This window comes from Myotis lucifugus, unplaced genomic scaffold, assembly GCF_000147115.1.
Source record: "Myotis lucifugus unplaced genomic scaffold, Myoluc2.0 scaffold_2, whole genome shotgun sequence".
Classification (NCBI taxonomy): domain Eukaryota; kingdom Metazoa; phylum Chordata; class Mammalia; order Chiroptera; family Vespertilionidae; genus Myotis; species Myotis lucifugus.
Window position 1 is genome coordinate 17,749,254 of NW_005871050.1, and position 21,963 is coordinate 17,771,216.

At 41.6% G+C, this 21,963-nt stretch overlaps 1 protein-coding gene across 2 annotated transcripts in view; it reads right to left on the bottom strand.

Moving 5' to 3' along the window:
- Positions 1-10,175: 10,175 nt before the first annotated feature.
- Positions 10,176-21,963, bottom strand: part of LONRF3 (LON peptidase N-terminal domain and ring finger 3) — a 39,595-nt gene continuing 27,807 nt past the window's right edge. For both annotated transcript variants that reach the window (XM_006082185.3, XM_014459095.2), the window contains 5 exons: positions 20,917-21,075; positions 20,086-20,248; positions 18,919-19,068; positions 14,095-15,360; positions 10,176-10,296 (listed from right to left, as the gene is read on the bottom strand). In XM_006082185.3, the coding sequence (XP_006082247.1) occupies positions 15,205-15,360; positions 18,919-19,068; positions 20,086-20,248; positions 20,917-21,075 (628 nt within the window). In that variant the 3' untranslated portion in view covers positions 10,176-10,296; positions 14,095-15,204. The remainder of the gene's footprint in view (positions 10,297-14,094; positions 15,361-18,918; positions 19,069-20,085; positions 20,249-20,916; positions 21,076-21,963) is intronic.

Below are 21,963 nucleotides of genomic sequence, written 5' to 3' on the forward strand. Positions count from 1 at the left end.
TCCCACTACCCTTATAAAGATCATACTGTTAATCTAAAAAGGTTATATACTAATGTCATGTTTTTACTATCATAAATACACTATTTTCTTTTTTCCATGTGGTTTTAGGTCAATGAAAAGTGTTACCCCAAGAGTTCATCTATCTAGCTCTCATTCTGAAAATTTTCATAATCCTGTTTTGTAAATTGATAGTCATTAATTTTTCCTAATAAATGGCTGTTAGTAGAAGTGACACAACTAAAATTCTGTTTGAAAAGAGTAAAATGAAGTTGTTTTGTTTATTGGCCCCCCACATATACATCTCTTGGCTCAATCTAAGGGCCTCTTTTCTTTAGCCAAAATAGACAGAATGCTCTATTCTTTGGCCCCACAGTTAAAGCAAGAGAGGGATTGGAAGAGATATAATGCTCCTCCTCACAAAGCAGCAATTTTGAATAATGGAAACCAATGAAGGATAAAAGGATAGTCAGAACTACACTTTTTAAAAAATAATTCTTTATTGTTGAAAGTATTACATATGTCTCCCCTTCCTCGCCCCCCACCATTGACTCCCTCCAGTCCACCCCTGCTCCCTACCCCAGGCCCTCACCGAGAACTCAACTTTTTAAAAAAAATATGTTTTTATTGATTTTTAGAGAGAGAGGAAGGGAGAAGGAGAGATAGAAACATTGATGAGAGAAAAACATCACTGATCAACTGCTTCCTGTATGTAGTAGTATCAGTAGTAGTATTTACCTTTGTGTGGTGGTGGTAAAAGGAGACCTCTCTATTTGGGAGTTCCTGGGGACCTGTAAATCCATTTTGTAATGATTTTATTTATTTATTTTTAAAACATATTTTTATTGATTTCAGAGAGGAAGGAGAGGGAAGAGAGATAGAAGTATCAACGATGAGAGAGAATCATTTATCGGCTGCCTCTCGCACGCCCCACACTGGAGATCGAGCCTATAACCTGGGCATGTACCCTGACCAGGAATCAAACTATGACCTCCTGGTTCATAGGTCATTCAACCACTGAGCTACACCGGCCAGGACATTTTGTCATGATTTTAGTAGAATGAATCATGAGGGTTCAATTGCTTAATTCCACTGAAATCCTAGACAGGGGGAATAGTTTCAGTCTTGTGGTTTGAAGAGTGTGTGTGTGTGTGTGTGTGTGTGTGTGTGTGTGTGGAGTGATGACAAACGAAACCAGAGAAGATAGTTGTCTATTATGTACATTTCAACAGCCTTTGCAAAGGCTGGCCTAAAAAATCTTTTTAAAATCATACCATCATGATGTCTCCAGAAGATCTCTGTTGAAGCAAAAATTATCTAAGTGCCAAAACCCCAAGTCTGGACTGCTAGCACTTCACATGTACACATAAATTCATTTTCAGGATTGCTTTTTCCTGGAAATGACTCTTGGCATTAGAGGTCAGTTTAGAGACTGAGAACAAAAACTCAGAGACAATGCTGGTAAAAACATAGCAACCAGTGTTCTGGGAGGGGAGCCCTGATTTCTAGTGTGGTGTAAATACTCCCACCACGGCTGATTTCTGCCACCAACCTGACATCACTGAATGTGGACTTGAAAAGAGATGCTCAGTAGCATAGCATTATATAACATTTCCCATAACAAAGATGCAGTAGACCTAAGTAACTTCAAGAGTATAGGTAAGAGTAAAAAGTAGTACAATAATTAGGAAGTGATAAGTTTTGAGTATTTATTACTTTGTCTTTAATGTAATTTATTTAATTGTAAGTTTATACAATTTATTTTTAAATAATGGCTGTGTTTAACATCCAGCTTGTAAAATTTCTGAAATCTTAACAATTGGCCTTCATGAGCCAGTGTGAGCCAGCTCCTGGCACAACAGGGCCCTGGTTTATGTTTGGTTGATCAAGGTGAGAAGATTGATCTGGATTCATTGTCCCAAAGCCTTCAGATCTTATAAATCACAAGCTTCTACTCCAGTCCTGTCAGCAGCTTTCTTTTCCCACTCCACCCCTGCCTTCCCCATTTCTTTTTTTAAGTAAATTTTTATTTTTTTGATTATAGTTAATATGCAATATTATATTAGTTTTAGGTATACAACCTAGTGGTTAAACATTTATATAACTTATGAAGTGATCACTGTGATAAATCTAGTACCCATCTCACACCATATACAGTATAGTTATTACAATATTATTGACTATACTAGAGGCCCAGTGCATGAAATTTGAGCATGGGTAGGGTCCCTAGGCCTGGCCTGCAATCAGGGCCAATCTGTGGGGTGACCAGTGGGGCAATAAGGGCCCTTGCTTGCACCTGCCTTGGCTGGCCTGGCGTCACCCGCTCACCGGCTCCACCCCCCACCACCGCTGCTGGTCACCTCCCTCTATGGGGCAACTGGTGGGGCGATTGGGGGGCCCATGCTGGCACCCACCTTGGCTGGCCTGGTGCCACCTGCTTGCTGGCCCTGCCCCCTGCTGTCACCATTGGTCGGGGCCTGCAGGCTTGGGGGAGCTCCTGTATTGAGAGTCTGCCCCATGGTGGTCAGTGCACATCATAGTGACTGGTTGTTCCTCCAGTCATTCCTCCTTTTGGTTGATTTGCATATTAGGGTTTTATTATCTAGGACTAGAGGTCTGGTGCACAAAATTTGTGCATGGGAGGGGAAGTCCCTCAGCCTGGCCTGTGCCCTCTCACAATCTGGGACCACTTGCCCCTAACTGCTCGCCTGCCTGCCTGTTTGCTCTCCCCTAACCACTCGCCTGCCTGCCTGCTCAGTGCATGTCATAGCGACTGGTCGTTCTGGTTGTTCCACCATAAAGGTCGCTTAGGCTTTTATATATAGAGATTCCCTATGCTGTACTTTACATCCCCGTGACTCTTCTGTAGCTACCAAATTGTACTTCTTAATCCCTTCAACTTTTTCACCCATCCCTTCACCCCCCTTCCCACCTGGCAACCATCAACATGTTCTCTGTATCTATGATAAATGGATAAAGAAAAATTGATGCATATATACAATGGAATATCACTCAACCATATAAAATAATGCAATATTTCCATCTGCAATAACATGGATGGATCTAGAGGGTATTGTGCTGAGTGAAATAAGTCAGTCAAAGAAAGACAAATAATTTCACTTACATATGGAATCTAAAAAATAATATAAACAAACAAGCGGAACAGAAACAGGTTGGCTTCCCTCTGAACACTCTCCTCACTCCTCAAAATATGTACATCCCACTCACTCTTCTTCTTCTGGTCCAAACACTAAGTGATCTCCTGGGCCCAGCACCAGGAATCAGGCTGTGCCGAGTGGACTCACAGGGCGGTTACCCGATGAACTTGACTTGGCCAGCCAGCTGTGTCCACATGCACTAGCCCTCTCCCCATATATCAGAAGCCAGTTGCACAGGCCTGCCCAGAGACCAACTGGTGGTTTCCATCAGGATAAAACAAACATGTGAGAAATCAGGCCCTTTTCCCTGTCAGGGACTGCCATGCCTTGAGCCCTGTGCTCTGCCAGGCTGAATTGCTCAAAATATTCAGTATGACTGACCAGGGCTCTCTCTATGGACCACTAGATTTTTTTTTCATGTGTTGCACCCGACTGGTGTGTTCTTCAAACTTTCTCTTCTCTTATCACCCTTCAGGATTCAGCTCCTGTATTACCTCCTCCAGGAAGCCTTCCCTGAACACCTTCCCAAGCAAGATTGCCTTTCTTTTGAGATACCACCATACTCTGTAATGCTGTGTTTTCCTCCCTAGGCTGCAAGCCTCTCAAGGGAACAAATAGTGTTGTATTCCTCTCTGTAGCCCAATACTAGCATACATGTGTGCTGTAAATATTTGTTCCATTAATAAGTAAATGGAGGTATTAATACCCTTGTAGGGCCTGGACTAAGAATTACCATTGTAGCTGAGCCCCTTTTTTTCATGGCAGTTCCTATAGGGGTCATCGTTCCATCAGAACTTTGAGGTAGAAGTAAGCACTAGAAGACCCTTTTTCTACTTTATTTATTTATTTATTGCACACATGTCAAATATTTTATTCAGCTCATTAGTTAATGAAGAAACCAGTAACATATTACAACCTGTTCCAAGGAGAACCCCTTTCCACTTTATTTGGTAATCCTCACCCGAGGATATTTTCCCATTGATTTTAGAGAGAGTGGAAGAGGAGGGAAAGACAGAGAGAAATATCAATGTGAGAGAAAGACATTGATTGGTTGCCTCCTGCACACGCCTCGACCAGAGCCTGGGCCGGGAAGAAGCCTGCATCTGAGATATATGCCCATGACTAGAATCGAACCCAGAACCCTTCGGGCTGACACTGAGCCAAATAGGCTAGGGCCCCTTTCCACTTAAAAAATTCCTTCATCTATGGATTTATAGCCATGGAGAGCTGGTGGCCAACAAAGCCCTTCCTTTCAGGTATCTGGCCGTCAGCAGGAGAGACTGGGTTGATGGCCTCCTTTTCTTTGTGAAGTTGTTTCATTAAGGGGCTTTAAAAACATTCAGGAAAGATGGAAAGAGACCAGATACTTGATGGGATTGTAGAACCTATGAACCAACCCTCAAGTCTCTTGCTTCTGGTTTTCCTACTAAACAAGATAATAGATGTCTATTTGGGGTGGGGGACATAGGAAGCTTTTTGATGATCTGTCCTTTAAAAAGCAAGGCTGCATATGTTTTGATGGTCTGCTGGAGAGGGCCATATTCTGACAAATTAAAATGATGAGAAGCAGCCTGGGATGTAACAGGTGACTAATGGTTAAGAAGCTAACACTTATTGATAAGCCTCAGCTCATATACTCTTTGCAACAACCTTATAGGGTAGATATTCTTATTACCATCATTTTACACCTGTGGAAACTGAGTCATAGAGCCCTAAAGTATTATCTTTAAGGTCACCGAGGTAGTAAGTGGTGGGGGGCAAGATTCTAACCTAAATAGTCTGACACTAGAGTCTGTGTTCTCAACCATGACACTTTACTGAGTAATATTTGATAGGTAAATGAATTAATGTTGTGGAAAGCACTGCGTATTGCAGGACTGTCTATACTGGATCAGGATCCACAAGTCAAATTTTCTTCCTTGCTGGGATGTAGATCTCAACTCCTTCCATGACCACCTAAACAATTAGGAGTGGAGGGGCATCTGAGCTGGCAGATGTGATTATTAAGGACTCCTCTTGCCCAGGCTATAGCAGCCTACTTCAGATCCATTGAACCCAAATTTCTGTGGAGGGGATGAATTTCCTCCCAGGTTGTGTGAGAAAACCTCCTTGAATATAGAAGCAATTTAAGTAGAAAAGGGATGGGGTGAGGAAGTCAGAGAAAGAGTAATCCCCAAGGGGACTTTTCCAAATAGGCTGCTGCTGCTGCTGCTTTAAAATTTGTTCTTTTCAATGAGACCCTCATTTCTAAGACACCCCCATCAGAAGGAGTGTGTATCAAACATTAGGCTCTATGTTGGTCACTACTTCATGGAATAACCTGGAACACTGTTGTACAACTACAGTTCTATTATCTGAAAAAGGGGAAACAATACCAGCAAAAAGCAGGAACTTGGGCTCGCTAGTTTCTTAAGGCCTCTTCCAGCTCTGGGATGTATAACTCTAGAACTACAGGGTTGCAGCATTGGAATGTTCTCATACATTTTACCCTTTGAGTCTTCAAATTTATACTCCACATTTTTTTTTCAGTGACACAAGAATGTTCAAAGCAACCACAGAGGTGGGTCAGGGGAAGAGTGAGCTGGGCAAGCTGTGTTGACAATCACAGGGTTTGTACTTTGTAGTCATTAGAGAGAAAGGCCCTTATGGAGGAGGCTCCAAAGACCAAAGCTGGGTAAGACCTTGGGGGACTATAATGAGCAAGAGTATGCTAGAATACAGGAGTCAAGGTCCAAGAAGTGGGGAGAATGGCTGGCTTCATGAGAGGCCGTCTAACTTGCAGAGTAAGAATAACAATTGTGGGATCAGACAGCCTGGGTGCCAAGCCCAGCCTCCCTGTTTCCTAGCTGCATGGTCTTCCTTGCTTTGTTTTTCTGAGCCACAGCATCCTCTTCTGTAAAAGCTGGGTAATAATAGCACTTCCCTCAGGACTAAACAAGATCATGTTTAGCATAGTGCCCAGCCCAGAGTTTACATTAAGTAAATGGGAGTGCTCTTGCTGCTCAGTTGATGTCATTGTTACTAGAAGTTTCACACTGGGAATCCATGAGCTGAGTTGTTCTCCTGGGTCTATGACACTGCAAGATGGGCAGCTCATAACAGCCATTAAGAGTGTAAGCTTTGCCAGAAATAAATCCATGCCTTTATAGTCAATGAATATTTGACAAAGAAGGCAAAAACATATAAGGGGGTAGATAGTCTGTTCAAAAATGGTGTTGGGAAAATTGCACAGATATGTATAAAAATGAAACTAGATCACCTTCTTACACCTTACACAAGAATAAACTCAAAATGGATTAAAGACTTAAATGTTAGACTTAAAACCACAAAAATCTGAAAAGAAAACATAGGCAGTAAAATCTTGGACATTTCTTGCAGCAATATTTTTTCTGATATATCTCCTCTAGCAAGGGAAGCAAAAGAAAAAATAAACAAATAAGACTACATCAAACTAAAAAGTTTTGCACAGCAAAAGAAATCATCCACAAAACGAAAAGACAAACCACTGAATACATTTGATAAGGGGTTAATAAGGAAAGTGTATAAAGAACTTATAAAACTCAATACCAGGTGAACAAACAATCCAATTAAAAATGGCAAAGGACCTGAATAGACACTTTTCCAAAGAGGACATACAGATGGCCAACAGACATATGAAAAGATGCTCAATGTCACAAATCATCATAGAAATGCAAATTAAAACCATAATGAGATATTACCTCACACCTGTCAGAACGACTATCATCAATAAATCAACAAACAAGTGTTGGTGATGTGGAGAAAAGGGAACCCTCATGCACTGTTGGTGGGAATGCAGATTGGTGCAGCCACTGTGAAAAACAGTATGGAGTTATCTTCAAAAATTAAAAATGGGACTGCCTTATGACCCAGTTGACTCCACTTTTGGAAATTTATCTGAAGAAACCCGAAACACTAATTCAAAAGAATATATGCACCATTCTTAGCTGGTTTTTCTCAGTGGATAGAGCATCAGCCTATGGACTGAAGGGTCCCAGGTTCGATTCCCATCAAGGGCACATGCTGGGTTATGGGCTCAATTCCCAGTAAGGGGGCGTGTAGGAGGCAGCCAATCAATGCTTCTCTCTCATCATTGATGTTTCTACCTTTCTCTCCCTCTCCCTTCCTGTTTGAAATCAATAAAAATATATTTAAAAAAGAATATATGCACCCCTATGTTCATTGCAGTGTTATTTACAATAGCCAAGATTTGGAAGCTGCCCAAGTGCCCATCAGTAGATGAGTGGATAATGAAGCTGTGGTACATTTACACAATGCAATACTTCTCAGCCATTAAAAAGGAAATCTTACCCTTTGTGACAGTATGGATGGACCTACAGAACATTATGCCAAGAGAAATAAGCCAGTCAGGGAAAGATAAGTACCATATGATTTCACTTATATATGTAATCTAATGAACAAAATGAACTAACAAACAAAATAGAAACAGACTCATAGAGAGCAAGCTGACAGCTGTCAGGGTGGAGATGAGGGATGGGTGGGGAAGTGGAGGAATTGAGCAAAAGAGAAAAAAAGAGAAAAAAACCTCAAGGACAGGGACAATGGTGTGGTGATTCCCCGGGTGAGGCGGGCTGGAGGGAAGGTGGGGGAGATGGGGGAGGTTATAGGGGGATAAATGGTGATGGATGGAGACTTGACTTGGGGCGGTGAACACAATATACAGAGATGTATTGTGGAATTGTGCACCTGAAACCTGTATAATTTTGTTAACCAGGGTCCAATAAATCCAATAAAAAGGGAAAAAAAAGAAAGAGTGCAGTCTCTGCAATCAGACTGCCTATGTTTTAATCCACATGCCCATACAAATCACAACCACCCTGCAATGTACTCACCTACAACATGGGAATTGAGATCTACTCATAGCAAAGAGCCTGGCACAGAGTGAACACTCAACAAACATTAGCTGGGCCTTTGGCTGCCTAAGACTGTAAGAACATGACATATTTCCTGAAGACATGACTGCAGTTTTGGTGTGAGCATAAGTGACATTCCCAATTGGCATGGAAGATCAAACCCAATCAGTAGGGGAAGAGGATGCATGAAGTTCTGCCCAGAAGGTGAAAAGGGTACCACTTTGATTATCATGATTATCCATTTCCACAATCATTCTCTGCCTCCTTCCCTCCCTCCAACTGGAACTCATTTCTGTACACTAAAATGGAAAGGCTTAACTTTATTTGTAGACATAATGCTCCCTCCAACCTAACTACTGGTTCTCTGATGAAAGTGCTCATTTGGCCTTGTAGGAGGAGCACATGGTCCTGAGAATGTAGTTGCAAGCTAGGAATAGCCATATTACCTGATGGACCAAAGGGGCAGCAATCTTCCCTGTTCCCATGACTGTGTTGAATATTCCCATAATGCCCCTCTAAAATCCAAGAGAAGCAAGACTTTTATAGCAAAACTGGATTTAGAGTAAGTGGGTTATTTCAGGACTTAATTTTGTTGCACTTGTGGCATCCAAAAATTACTATCGACTTACTGGAAGATAGGCAGCATTCTGAAGGCAGGTTTGGAAGGGAGCACTTGAGTAAGTGGAGGAAAGAGGTTTTCAGGGCTTTGTAATGCAACATTTGCTAATCCATGTGTGTAAGAGGACGGTAAACATGGATGGCCAGTCAGCACGAGCATCGGTTGAAATGGGAAAACCAGTAACAGAAAACTGGAAAGGGAGGGGGAAGTGGGCTTAGAGATCTAGTCAGTGCTCCTGTACTTTCTGCCTTGACCAGGGAGAAGCAAATATTGAGGAGTATTGCCACCAGCCCCTTCCCATCCCACCTCAGCCCCTCCTGGGAGTGAAGAAATCAAATGTAAGAGCAGAAGGGAAAGTTTAAGTATCTGGAAGCCTGTGAGCCTAGGGCATTTTCCCGTCCCTTCTCTTGCTCCTATCTCATTTTGAGAGGCATCTTTGGCCCTAGACAACTGAAATCTGCCAGAGTGGATCCAAAGGAGAGGAGACAAAGTGTTGGCTTTGGCTTTGCTCAAGGCCTAGGGGACAACTGTAAACAAGAGCTTCTTTTTAGATGATCCAACACAGTTCTCCAGAGAGAGAGTTATGTCAGCATTCTGGGCAGAAGGACTGCCTTGGAGGGAAGATTGCTCCTTTGACCAGAGTGTATACTATCTCCTGAGAGCCGGAATGTGGCAGACTGGGCACAGAAAGGCAACAACCAACAGAGCCAAGCATTCCCTCTGGGACCTAGTTGGGGAGGAGTTCGGATTTTTCTCAATTCCCAAAATATCCTTTTATAAAGAATAAGGTCCAGCCCAAGTGGAATTTTCTATCATTTCATTTTTTTAATTGTCCCACTCCCATGTCATTTGTTTCTTCAGTGGTAAAATAAAACCTGTATAAAGTTGTCAGTGGCATGGGATAAAATGGGTCCTGGAAATAAGATGAGTTGTTGCTGAACTCTCTCACTAGAATCAATTTGGTCAATATTGTTCACTGTCCCAGTCAGTTACCAATTTTCCTGTCAAAAGGTTCACACTTTGGGCCTTAGCTTTAGCCTATTGTTGAGAAACTATTTAACTGAAATAAAAATGTGTAATTCGCTTTCATGAACATTTTTAATAATGCCAAAGAAAACAGAGTAGGTAGTGTGCTCTGCTTTAAGCAAACTCAATATATGAATGGATTTACAATAAACTGAGGGTAGATTATTGGCAAAATGCTTCAACATAATTTTTAAACAACAAGCCTTTCTGAAACATGCTTAAAACCAATTAATCTATAGCCAGGTTTTCAGAACATGTCACATTAATCAGTTCACACCTTCCTCACTGTACAAAGAGCTTGCTATCTGAGTGCAGGCCTATTTCCTTGAAAGATCTTCTGGTCAAAAGTATTACCACCAATAGGAACATGAACAAAATAGATGTTTCAATAGTTTTCCCCTCTATCCGGCTTCCAACAAAATGAAAGTATTTGGGTAACTTTTGCCCTAACATATAGGTGGAGCTGGATTAGATACACAGTGAGACAATAGAAAACATTTTTTAATGAATAAACAGCTTTTACAGAGACTGTCTATATTACATTGTTATTGCAACTTAGATGAGCTGAAACTTTTCTTTGCACAGATTTGGAGGAAAGAAAATCCTAAAGAGAAATCAAGCATAAAGAGGTAGTTGAATAGCAATATGGAAGAAAAAAAGCATTGTCTTAATTCCCCTTTCAGTTCATTACAGTATGAGCGTAAAATAGCTGCTCAACAAACAACTGGAATAACAAACAGACATTTTTGCTAATGTTTCAATGGGTTGCTTGATATTTTACTCCTGGCATTACTGAGAATTGCATAAAATGATGGAACTAGTTTATCTAAGATAAGCCTGTGATGCCACGTTGACCTATTTGCTCTCCTTTTATTGTTGTTGCATTGACAATAGATGCCTGTTAAACAACTTTTTAAATGATGTATAAGCTACAGTGTTGCTTTGTAAACTTGTTTATCACATTTGCTGTGACAAATTTTTAAAAGGCTACAAAATCATGAAGCAAATCTTCAAAATGACACCAGGAACACGTATTACAGGCACTTTTCACTCAAGGTAAACTTAGTGTATTTGCAAATACCCAATTGTTAGTGAAAATGTCTTCATTTCACCTCTGGATGTGCAAAACCCAGATTATAAAATAGTTGAATGGCAGGAGCTATCATTCTAGGAGGAATTGAACACATACATTTTACACAGCTTTTTCCTTCTTCCTCTCTGCATTCAGGGAGGGCCACAAATTGCAGCCCAGGCAGCCGGCTGCTTTTCAGATCTGTCTTTGATCATGAATTAAAACCTCAACAAAAAAATTCTGCCTGTAAAAAAAATTGAATATTCTAACCATTACTATTATATGTATTTTTTAATTCAGGGGGAAAAATCCACAAGCTGGAGAACGGGCTGAAAAATCTGTCCTTGTCCATTATTTCAGATGCTTTCCATTTGCATTTTTAGATGAGCCATACCTCTGCTATGATTCTGCCTTGGTAAACGAGAATGGATGCAAAGTCAGCATTTGAGAACTCAAGGAATAAGTCCCTGGAAAAAACTCCATCTTGGAAATAGAGTCGGCCTAGGCAATCACAGTCCCCAGTGGATTCCAGCCCATCAACAGTGTGCAACCTGTTGACAGTTCAGAGACCTCTGGGTGCTGTGAGCCCGCCTCGGGAGCTCCATTGCTCCAATAGCCAGTCACAGGGAATTATCTGAGTCCAGGCAAGCTCCACAGGCAGAGCTGGAAGTGCCACATGTGCAGTGACTTGACTAGCCCCACAGACCTACAAGCAGCCAGCCTTCAGGAAAGGCAAATTGTTGAAATACTCAGTTCCCTGCCCCCCTAAGTCAGGGGTAATCACTCTTTTTTTCTGAGTTGTCTACCAAAAATTAATTTTATCGGATTCCATTTTCTAGATTTTGCTGTTTGTTAGCTAGCAGCAGTAATACAGTACAAAGCAGAAAGGCATATCTGCCTGGTACCTAGTGTACACACACACACACACACACACACACACACACACACACACACACTACAATCTACTAGAAAAAGATTGGGTCTGATAGACAGGAAAACCTAACCAAATAAATGGCACTGTCTACCAAGGAGAAGTCTTGTCCTTCTGGCCTAAACTTAGCTTTATGTCTCTGTATAATCTTCATTCCTAAGCTTTGCTGCAAAATCAATGCATAAGAGGTGAAAATGGTCACGTCTAACTAATTACCCCATTCAAGTACCTCCCAAAGAAAGCCAAGGCTGAGCCTTGCATCCTGCCTCCCACCACTAAAACAAAAGCTTGCTGTAAAACCACCCAAATGTGTATCTAAGCTACTGAGAGCAAAGTAAAATTTTTCCTTGCCAAGATCTACATTTGCTGGAGTTACGTGCTCACTTAACATGAAGCATTCTATGGTGTGGAATTTTATTTTAACAATTCAAACTTCCCTTTCTACCTAGATTAAGTAGAGATATGTTGGGTGATTTAATTTTACTTAACCTGCAACTTCTCACTGTGAGTTTCTGGGGTGCTTTTGAGTTGATTATCATGTCTATTTAATAAAATTATGTATAACACAAACTATTTAAAATGTTAAAAATCTGCAAAGTAATAGGTTCAATAACAAGCTTGGCTACTTATTGGCTGACTATGTTACTTAGGCAACGTATTTACCATTGCAGAGCCTCAGCTTTCTCATCCAATCTGGAGACGAAGTGATCTCACAGATGTGAGAAATAAAATGACTTAACAGGCTCATGTATGTGAAACCACTTGGCTCAGTACCTGGTACATAGTGGGTTCGCAATACATTTTTGTTGGGGCAGCATAAAGAAATACCATGAGCCCTGGCTGGTTGGCTCTGAGGACTGAAAGGTCCAGGTTTGATTCCGGTCAAGGGCATGTACCTTGGTTGCGGGCACATCCCCAGTGGGAGGTGTGCAAGAGGCAGCTAATCGATGTTTCTCTCTCATCGATGTTTCTGGCTCTCTATCCCTCTCCCTTCCTCTCTGTAAAAAATCAATAAAATATATTTAAAGAAAAAAAGAAATACCATGAACTAAGCACAAAAGTCATAGATTGTAAAATTCACTCACCCTGGCATGGCCAAGATTTTAAATACATTTTGGAGAGCAGGGAGTGATGAGTTGGTTATTCTAATGGAGCTAAAACTTAAGGCTTCCATTTAATTAGAAATTTTAGACCTCCAAACAATACTACATTTTAGCTCCATTGAAATAAAAAAAAATGTGCCGACTCAGAATTCTCCTTTATCCCTGAGCCTTATTTGTTTCCTAGTCTTCTCACTTCCCAAAACAGACTTGACTCCAAAAGGAACTATCTGTAAAGCATCAGATTATGGTCCAATACTCAGTGGTGCAACTGAGTTTAAAGGGGCTAGAGATGGGTGTTGTGTGTAAAGGTAGCATTTTATGCAAATATGGGGCCCTGATGAAATTCCGTAACAATGAATAATCTAATCATATCTATTATTTGTTGAGTGTCTCCTATATGCTAGGCATCTGCTAATTGGTTTACATATTTTACCTCATTTGATGTTCACAACAACCCTATACGTGGTATTTATCATTACTATTTGCCAGATGAGGAAACGGGGGCTCAGGAAGAAAAGTGAAATCACAAATGTAACACATCTAGCAAGTGGAGATGCTTATGACCCTTTTTTTTGGGGGGGGGGTTACATTTACACTAGATAATAGGAAACTGTTATACTAGGACTGTGTTATGACCACATGGTGTGTACCAAGTTGGAGGGGTAGTCTGTAATATAATGCTCCTGGAGTCTGGTAGCTTTTGCTTGGGCAGTAACCATGCCTGTCCTTCCATTCTTCATCAGCCCAGTCTGGCTCCAAACATCAAACCTGGTAACATGATGCTCTGACAACATAGCATCCATTAAGAAAGGGCAGATTATCTCATTCTGCCTTTTCTGTTTCTGGCCACAGGTGATGATGCAAGAAGTCAGAGGGATTACTAGAGGCATTAACCTCTCACCTTAAAAGAGTGGACGGGCTTCAAATAAACAACGCACTGCTGCAGTTCTGAATCACGGTGAGGAGGGGGATGGTCATTTTCTTAAATGCACAAATGGCATGATTCACTTCTTCCCTGCCCTAATCTTCTCACTCTTGTCATTATAACACTCCCATACATATGCCATTTTTCAGGTTGGCCTGGCACTAAAGGAACCACACTAACTCTAAAGCAAGCTAAACCAGGGCTCACTCTTATCTCCTTACCCACCATTCTTCCCCATATTGAAATCTTTGGCCCAATGCAACTAGGAGGAAAGGCAATTGTTAGATAAAATCATGAATTAACTTTTTGGTTCCTTTAAAAAGATTATAAACACCAAAATGATAGTTTGGGTTGTTTTTTAAGCATTTTACCTTTTCTACCAGCTTCTTTGCACTTTCCATAATGGACAGTCCTTCATCAAGTATTTCCACACATGCTGGCCAGGCTGTGACCCTCAGAACCCTGAAAAGAGGCAGGGTATGGAGGCTAGTTGGCCTCACTGTGACATTCCTAACTGAAAACCATTCCCTCAGAAGGGTTAAATATTATCTTGCCTAAAAAGCCCATTCCTAACTGAACTGGGGAGAGATAAGAAACACAGAATTAGATTGCCCAGATAAATGCCTATAATAGCCTGCAATAAAGGACACTCTTCTGATTCATTGCTTCATTCTAGAAAAATAATTCCTTAAGCCTTGCTCTGTGTAACACATAGAAAATGGATGGTTTTACTTTATCCTGGCTTATTCTACAATCTATGGCAAATCCCTTAAGTATTTTATAGTGTTCCTTTAAGCATCCAACTAGAGAGATACAAAAATAGTTCAAGAACTGGGATCAAACCTAGTAAAAAATGGTTAAAGCAAAAATGGCACATTTCTAGTATTGTTACTTCCTTCTAGTTACATGGTTAACTACATCAATAAATAAAGCAAGTGAATTCAGTAATGCACACTTAAATAGTTACAAACATACATGTAGAAAAAAAGGATACAGTAGTGCAAAAAATAAATTATTAAAACAGAAAGGAGTATAAATATTATTTTATACAATGCTTTATAAAACCTGAACTATTTGGAATAGGACCTCAAGTCAGTGAAATAATGCAGCAAGATTATTACTATCTTTGCTTCACATTTCAATCACACAGTCATTCACTGATGAAAGAAAGAGAATTAAAGCAAAATCACTTTAAACTTTCAGAAAATTTTATGTCAAAAGCAATTTTTTTCTGGGCTCTTGAACACCTCTGCTGTGGCTATAGTTGTGCAGCATGTCAAGTAGTATCTCAACACAGGAAGCTTCTAACAGGTCACATTCTTTGGTCTTTCAACTGAATTTCTCTCTATAATCAACAGCAAGGTAATGCCTCTATTTGATACTTCCTTCAGTTAAGATGTTATTGCAATTTGATATATTTACAAGATGACTCCCCTAGGCAGTAGAGAGGGTGAAATTTCCTTTTCATCAATTCACTCTCACTAGTTTTGGTTTCGTGCTATAAAGGCGAGGATGCGCCGAATACCATTCAGTCTATCCTTCAAGGACCTCATTGCTAGGAACGGAAGCTGAGCACGGCTTTCGAGCGGCAGAACTGCTAATATCCACCAGCACCAGGCTGGACCATTTGGATTAATCTGCAAAAGAGAAACAAAATGAGTTCATCTTATTCCTGTGGAATTGATATCAATGTACAGGTTTGCAAAGTAGCAAGGTAAATATCCCAGGTGAAACTGCTTCTGTGTGTAGCAGAGACTGATAATTGCCCCTGTATCTACACTGAGTGGCCAGATTATTATGACCAGACAGATTATTATGACCACCTCATCAATACTTCGTTGGGCCACCTTTTGCCTTCAATACTGTGGCAATTCTTCTTGGCATTGACTCCACCAGATGTTGAAAGGTGATGTGAGGAATCTGACACCATGCCTGGTGAATAGCACTGTCCAGTTCTGTGAGATTTGATGGTTGTGGAACCAGCTGCCTGATGGCTCTTTCAACTTTGACCCACAAATGCTCAATTGGATTGAGATCTGGTGATTGTGGGGGCCACCTAAGCAAGGTAAAGTCTCCCTCATGTTCTTGAAACCACTCCTGCACAATATGAGCATCGTGGCATGGTGCATTATCTTGTTGGAAGAAGCCATCTCCATTGGGATATGCCATCAACATGATAGGATGAACTTGATCAGCAAGTTCCACAGGCAGATCTAGGTATGTTGTGCTATTCATACGTTTATAATGGTCTGGCCCTCTAGCAACTTCAGCGCGAAATTATAGCTAATTTGCCTACAAATGTCAGGTGGTCATAATAATCTGGCCACTAAGTGTATTTCCCCTTATCTTAGCTGGGTACATAGCCACCCAGAAAAAAAGACATTTTTCAGCCTCCCTTGCAGCTAGGTGAGGCCATCAGACAAAGTTCTGGCAAATTAGATATAAAGGGAAGTGATATGTGTGACTTTTGGGTCATGCCCTAGGAAGGGGGCACATGCCCTCCACCTTCCTCTTCTCTCCATTTCCCCTAGCTAGAATGACATGGTGATCAGGAGGATGAGGGCAACAGTCAAAGGATGGTAGAGCTTTGTGAGGATGGAATGATCTCATAGAAAAGAGCTGCCCTAGGCCTCCCCGGACATATATGCCTGCTATCTTGTTTAAGCTAGTTATTTTTGGTAGTTGTTAAAGGAAGCAAATCAGTATCCTATCAGATTCACTATACTTCTTAGCCAGTGTGATTTTACAAGCTGGAATCTCCACTACTCAGTCTCTTCCACTTCTAAGATTCTATTTAAGATCCTTCAGACTGATGCAGGCAGCTTGTGGGCCTTCAATTTCCATGACCCCTTAGGCTTTGCATGTCTCCTAACTCCCTTCATTTTCCTGCTTCTGGGTGAAGGCACTATAGTCCACATATGCTATGTCACTACATGGGGCCACAATTACAGTTAGCTTCTCTCCTGAAACCAAGCCTATGATGCACAGCCCCAAAGCCCAACAATCCCACTTTGCAAAAATTCCAAAAAGGGGACATCTGTAATACTTTCAACAACAAAGATAATACAAATAATAATAAAAATAAAAGAAAGAAAACACATTCCCATAAGAAATGTACCCTGTGCCCAGGTTTCCTTTCACTAAAGACCTCCCCCATTCCACACAAGCCCTTCACCAAAATTCTGTTTGTCAGCAGCTGCCCAGGCATGCATTTTAGACATTGGTGACTTATATCCTACTAAGCCCGAAATGAGCTTTCTGCCCCCAATTTTCTGAAGGCTGGTTTTAGGACCGTAGCGAACCACATTCTGTTCAAATTACCGACATGTGGGATTATCTGCCTCCAAATTGGTTCACTTAATTATGCCCCAACCCTCACTACCCTCTTGGCTTCTCTGTGTCTCCATTTGGATTCATTTTTGTCCCTCACTGCAGTCTGTAATGTACTCTCCCTCCTATTATCAATGTTGAACATTAGAGGGACATATTCTGAACTTTCTTTCCCAGGATAATTAACGAAGATATTTAAGCTGATGTTAATATCTGTGGCTGTTTCTAAGAAGCCTCCTCCCGAAGCTTAGAACATTTTTATTACTGGGACCACTGGAGCTGCAGCACTGACTGGATCAAACTGAATGCAATTTTGGCTTTTTGTTTGTTTGTTTGTTTGCTAGTGCTGCTGCTGCCAAAGCAACATGATAACAGTCCTAATAAAAAAGGAAATGAAACTCCAAATTTCAGCTTTCTGTTACTGAGCCATTATGAATCACTCTGTAGCATCTGTTTTTTTCTGGTAGAAGATGCTGTTATCATTGCTGATCGCTATCTTCTGCCTGACCCAGGGAGAATGCTTTCCAGAAGGTGAAGGGAGACATTATGCTCTATCATGAGCTTGCTCAGAGCTCTGCTATAGTCCTGAGTTACAGTGGCCCAGAGCCAGGAGCTGGGTTATTGGGAAGCACTAATTGGCCTTTCTCCCTTCAACATTCATGATGCTTTTACATGGGGAAAGGGAGCCACCTTTGTGGTCTGGAGAGAGCAAGCCATTTCAGCCCAGTAGGAACAGGCTGGTTTTTTAAAGCCTCAGAATGCAAGAGAAAGAAGAGAATTTAGAGATCTCTTCATCTATCTGCCTCAGTTCAAAGATGGGAGAAAAGTGGAGAAAGGGAAAGGGACTTAGCCAAGCTCACACAGCTAGAGAGGTAAGCAGGACTAGTCTTTTGTCAGGGACGTCAGAATACACATATTCTATTTTATTATTGTGAAAGAGTCAGGAATGTGTGTAAGCAAAGAATTCAGAAAGTTCTGGAGGAGGTGATAATATAGGAGAGCCAGCTCAGAATGTGGGAAAGGTGATTGTGGGGAAATATTTGGCTAGGAAAGCTCCAGTCTTGTCCTAGAAAGAGGGTGTCCTCTGATTTATACCAGGCAAGCAAAGCTTGATGAAACTTAACCATCTCCACTTTCCTGAAGAATTTCTGGTCTGCAGCTTGATCTCTCAGAGGGACCTGTTCCCCTAGGAAATAGACTGACTCAGTAGAACCCAATGAACTGCTTTCTAGTATAACTCGGCCAATGGTAAATTTAACTACTGGGTCCATTTTCTGGTTTCTGCTCAACCCTGATGAGGACAATGACAAGGGTCTAGATCCACAGGATTAGGCATGGAGAGACCCAGGAGTGAAAAGTTTCTGTGGACTTGTAGTTGGAATCCGTTAAGGTAGCTGGCCCTATTTCCTAGCTCCTGAAACAATGTGTGTGTGGGAGGAGGGTAAGACAGTTATGAAGCTCCCTGGAAGTGGCAGCCTTTGGTCTCAGCTTCCAAGACACCCTTCTCTTAAGCCTGGCCTTTATGTGAATCTTGTCACCCGAACACATTACTATGGTGTGAATCTGGACTCCCACTCCTGGTTCTCCTGCTGATTGTGTCTGTGTTCCCATCTCTCACCTGACTTATCTGTCAAAACTTGTCTTGGATCCACGTTCTTACTGCTGTACTTTAGTTCCTGGAATTCTGACCTGGGTTCCTTTTGGTCTTACCCCTGATGCCTAATGCCCAGCCACACAATACCAGATTAGATCCATCTTGCTCCCTGTTATTTGATTTTCTAGATAACCACACATCCATCTAATCACAAACCCCAGGCTCTCTCATCTGCTGGGGGCAACCAATTACAAAAAGACAATTTATGTACCTGAGGATCCGCATCTTTGTCTGGCATTGGACCAAAGTGATTGATTATCCGATTCCTAAGAGAATTTTTGAGCGAATGAAACCATGATGATGCTTGTTCATAGACACAGTTATGTAATCCCATGAGTTCAGCACAATCCTCTCCTAGAACCTGAAAGTATCAAAGTGGAAGTGAAACATTCTGTACCTTCTCCATCACTCCTAGAGCCACTATTGGTACCTGACTCTCTTTGAGCATCCATCCTGTCCCCCTATGGGAAGGCTCACCCACCTGACTTTCTCTTGTGTGGTATGTGAAAGGCTTCTCAGCCAGATGATGGACTGTGTGTAAATACTGCTGAGGGTGGAGGGAGGAGAAAGATTTGGCTGGGTAAACTGGCTGAAACAGCAACACATATAGAAAACCAGAAATGCAAACTGGCCTGAGTGGAGGCGTGATCTTAAACTAGGTTATGTTGGCTTATGTTTCTCTCCTTTTCATTTTTTACATCTGCTTTCTCATTGCTTACTGGGAAGAGAGACATGAATGTGCCTGTATCTCACTTTATAACTTTATCATCCAAGTTGAATATATTTTTTCAGTGATCAAATACTTATTAAGTGTCCTACATAGTGACTGTAAGTATAAATAAACAGAGGTTTATTATCTCCTCTTCTGCCCATTAGTCCAGAAAACAAAGGATTAACTGGACATGTCATCTTGCTGCCTTAGCAAATGATGTATTATTGGGAAGAGCTCTTAGCCAGGTTGCCCATTTAGAAATACAAATGCATGTGTGAATCTCTATTAATCTCAAAAGAAAACATTTTAAAATATAAATAAATCGATAAAGCAATACACATGTGTAGACCCTGCTCCAGATCTATCTTTTGATATCCCTGACAGAGACCTAACTCTTAGTGGAATGGGCCCAAGGGTTGGTCTGGCTTGGCATTTCTTATCCACAAATATAATTAAGCAACTAAGCAGGGATAGCCAGGACAGGGAGTGCTCTCACTGCCACTCTACAACCCAATGACAATCCGGCAGCATTCAATTTTGCTGCACCAATTTGATGTCAAATCCCAAGGCCCCCAAAGATGCTAAGGGATCTTTTTGGAACCATCTCCATCTGCCAAGCCACAGGAATAACCTGGCTTTGGGATTCTTGGCACTAGCCACCCTTACCTTTTGGTCTTCAATGTATTCAATATCGGCTGTGTTGTAGCCATCCCGCTGGCCCTGACGAAGGACCCTGAAGCGCCTCTTGCCTACGCTGTCAATCACTGAGCGGCCATCGGCAAAGAACTGGACATTTCTGATCTCTAGAATGCAGCCATATTCTGCAAACCTGTTTATTGGAAATAAAGTCAAGAAACTGAAACCTTCATGAGTTGTTTCCCTGGCCTCACCAAGCCATTTCTACTCCATGCTGTGCCTCAAAGGACTTCTGCCTATTCACCTGTCCCAGGATCTACAGCCATAGCTATACAACAGGCAGTGCCTGTGTGAAAAAAAAATCTTAATGTATTAATACAACTGCTGGTATTTATTGAGTACATTCTATGTGCTATGATACTATGCTCAGTGCTTTGTGTGCATTATTAACTCACAAATCATTCCAACAAACCCAATGATGTAGGCATTCTTATTGTACCCATTTTACAGATAAGGAAACTGAGTCACACAAAAGGTTAAGTAACTTGTCCAAAGCCAAACTTGTCCCAAGGCTGAAGCCAAAATATGAACTCAGGCACTTTGACTCCAGAGCCCACCCTCAAAAGAAGTTTTATAGTATATGCCACCCACTTAACAAAAGAGTTATCCTGAGGTTCCTTTAAATAGGCAGCCTCTCACATACTAAACTAAGGGCTAGAGGGACTCTGTTCCTTACAAATGCCTATGGTCATGACCTGGCTAAGTCTCCTGAGCTGTACCTCCCAACCTCCTGGGAAAGCCCGAAGGAAAACCAAAAGCTTCTCCACCCACCTTCCTTGACTCACATAGCTCCTCACTTACCCCTTGACGGGATCTCCAAGGCACATGCCGAACTGTCTTGTGCCTGTCTCAATGCATCTACGAATCATCAGACGGTAGCAAGGCTCAAATATATGTAGGGGACAAGGAACGGTGGGATAGGCCATAGTACACACGAAAATAGGCACATTCTTATTTAAGCTGTAAGGAAGAGTAAATGACATGATTCTCAATGCAATGGAGCACAACACAGAAAGGCTGGTCACAGGAAGGCAAGGAAACATCAAGTGTTTGTTGTTCTTTTAAAATATATATTTTTATTGATTTCAGAGAGGGAGAGAAAGATAGGAACATCAATGATGAGATAGAACCAATGATCAGCTGCCTCTTACACAACCCCCACTGGGGATCGAGCTCACAACCCAGACATGTGCCCTGACTGGGAATTGAACTGTGACCTCCTGGTTCATAGGTCAGTGCTCAACCACTGAGCCATGCTAGTTGGGCAGAAACATCAAGTTTTGATGGCTGATAAAAAATACTGAAATGCAACTAATGCTGTGGACTGAGTCCCAAGATTGGGCTTGCCTAAGGGCTGAGGTAAAAATGGATATTCTACACAACCTAATTTGGCTAAAGTTCTCTATCTAGTACATTAACATGGTAGGTGACAGTTATACTTCATATTTTTTTCTTCTTTCATGCTGTCCACTCAACAATCTCTCCAGGTGTCTTGCTGGCAGTATGGGAAAGGGCACTGGTGGTATAAGTGGACCCAGATCTCCAGAGCAATGGTGGGACATTCTCTACAGAGTCACCATGAGCACCTCAAATTTGCAAAGCCCTTAGAAGTCTCCATGGCAGGTCCAGCTGGGAGGAGGAGGGAGCAATGGGGAGGTGGGAGTAATTTAGCCTAGTGATGCTCAAATACACCTGTGCAGCAGGATCACTGAGGGCCCTTATATCCAGACTAGCAGTCTGCAAAGCCCCCAGAGACTCTGGTGCACCAGTTATGGAATCAGGACCCAGGAGTTTGCCCTTAACAAGTGCCACGAATGTTCAGACACAGAGCCTGAGGAGTACCACCAA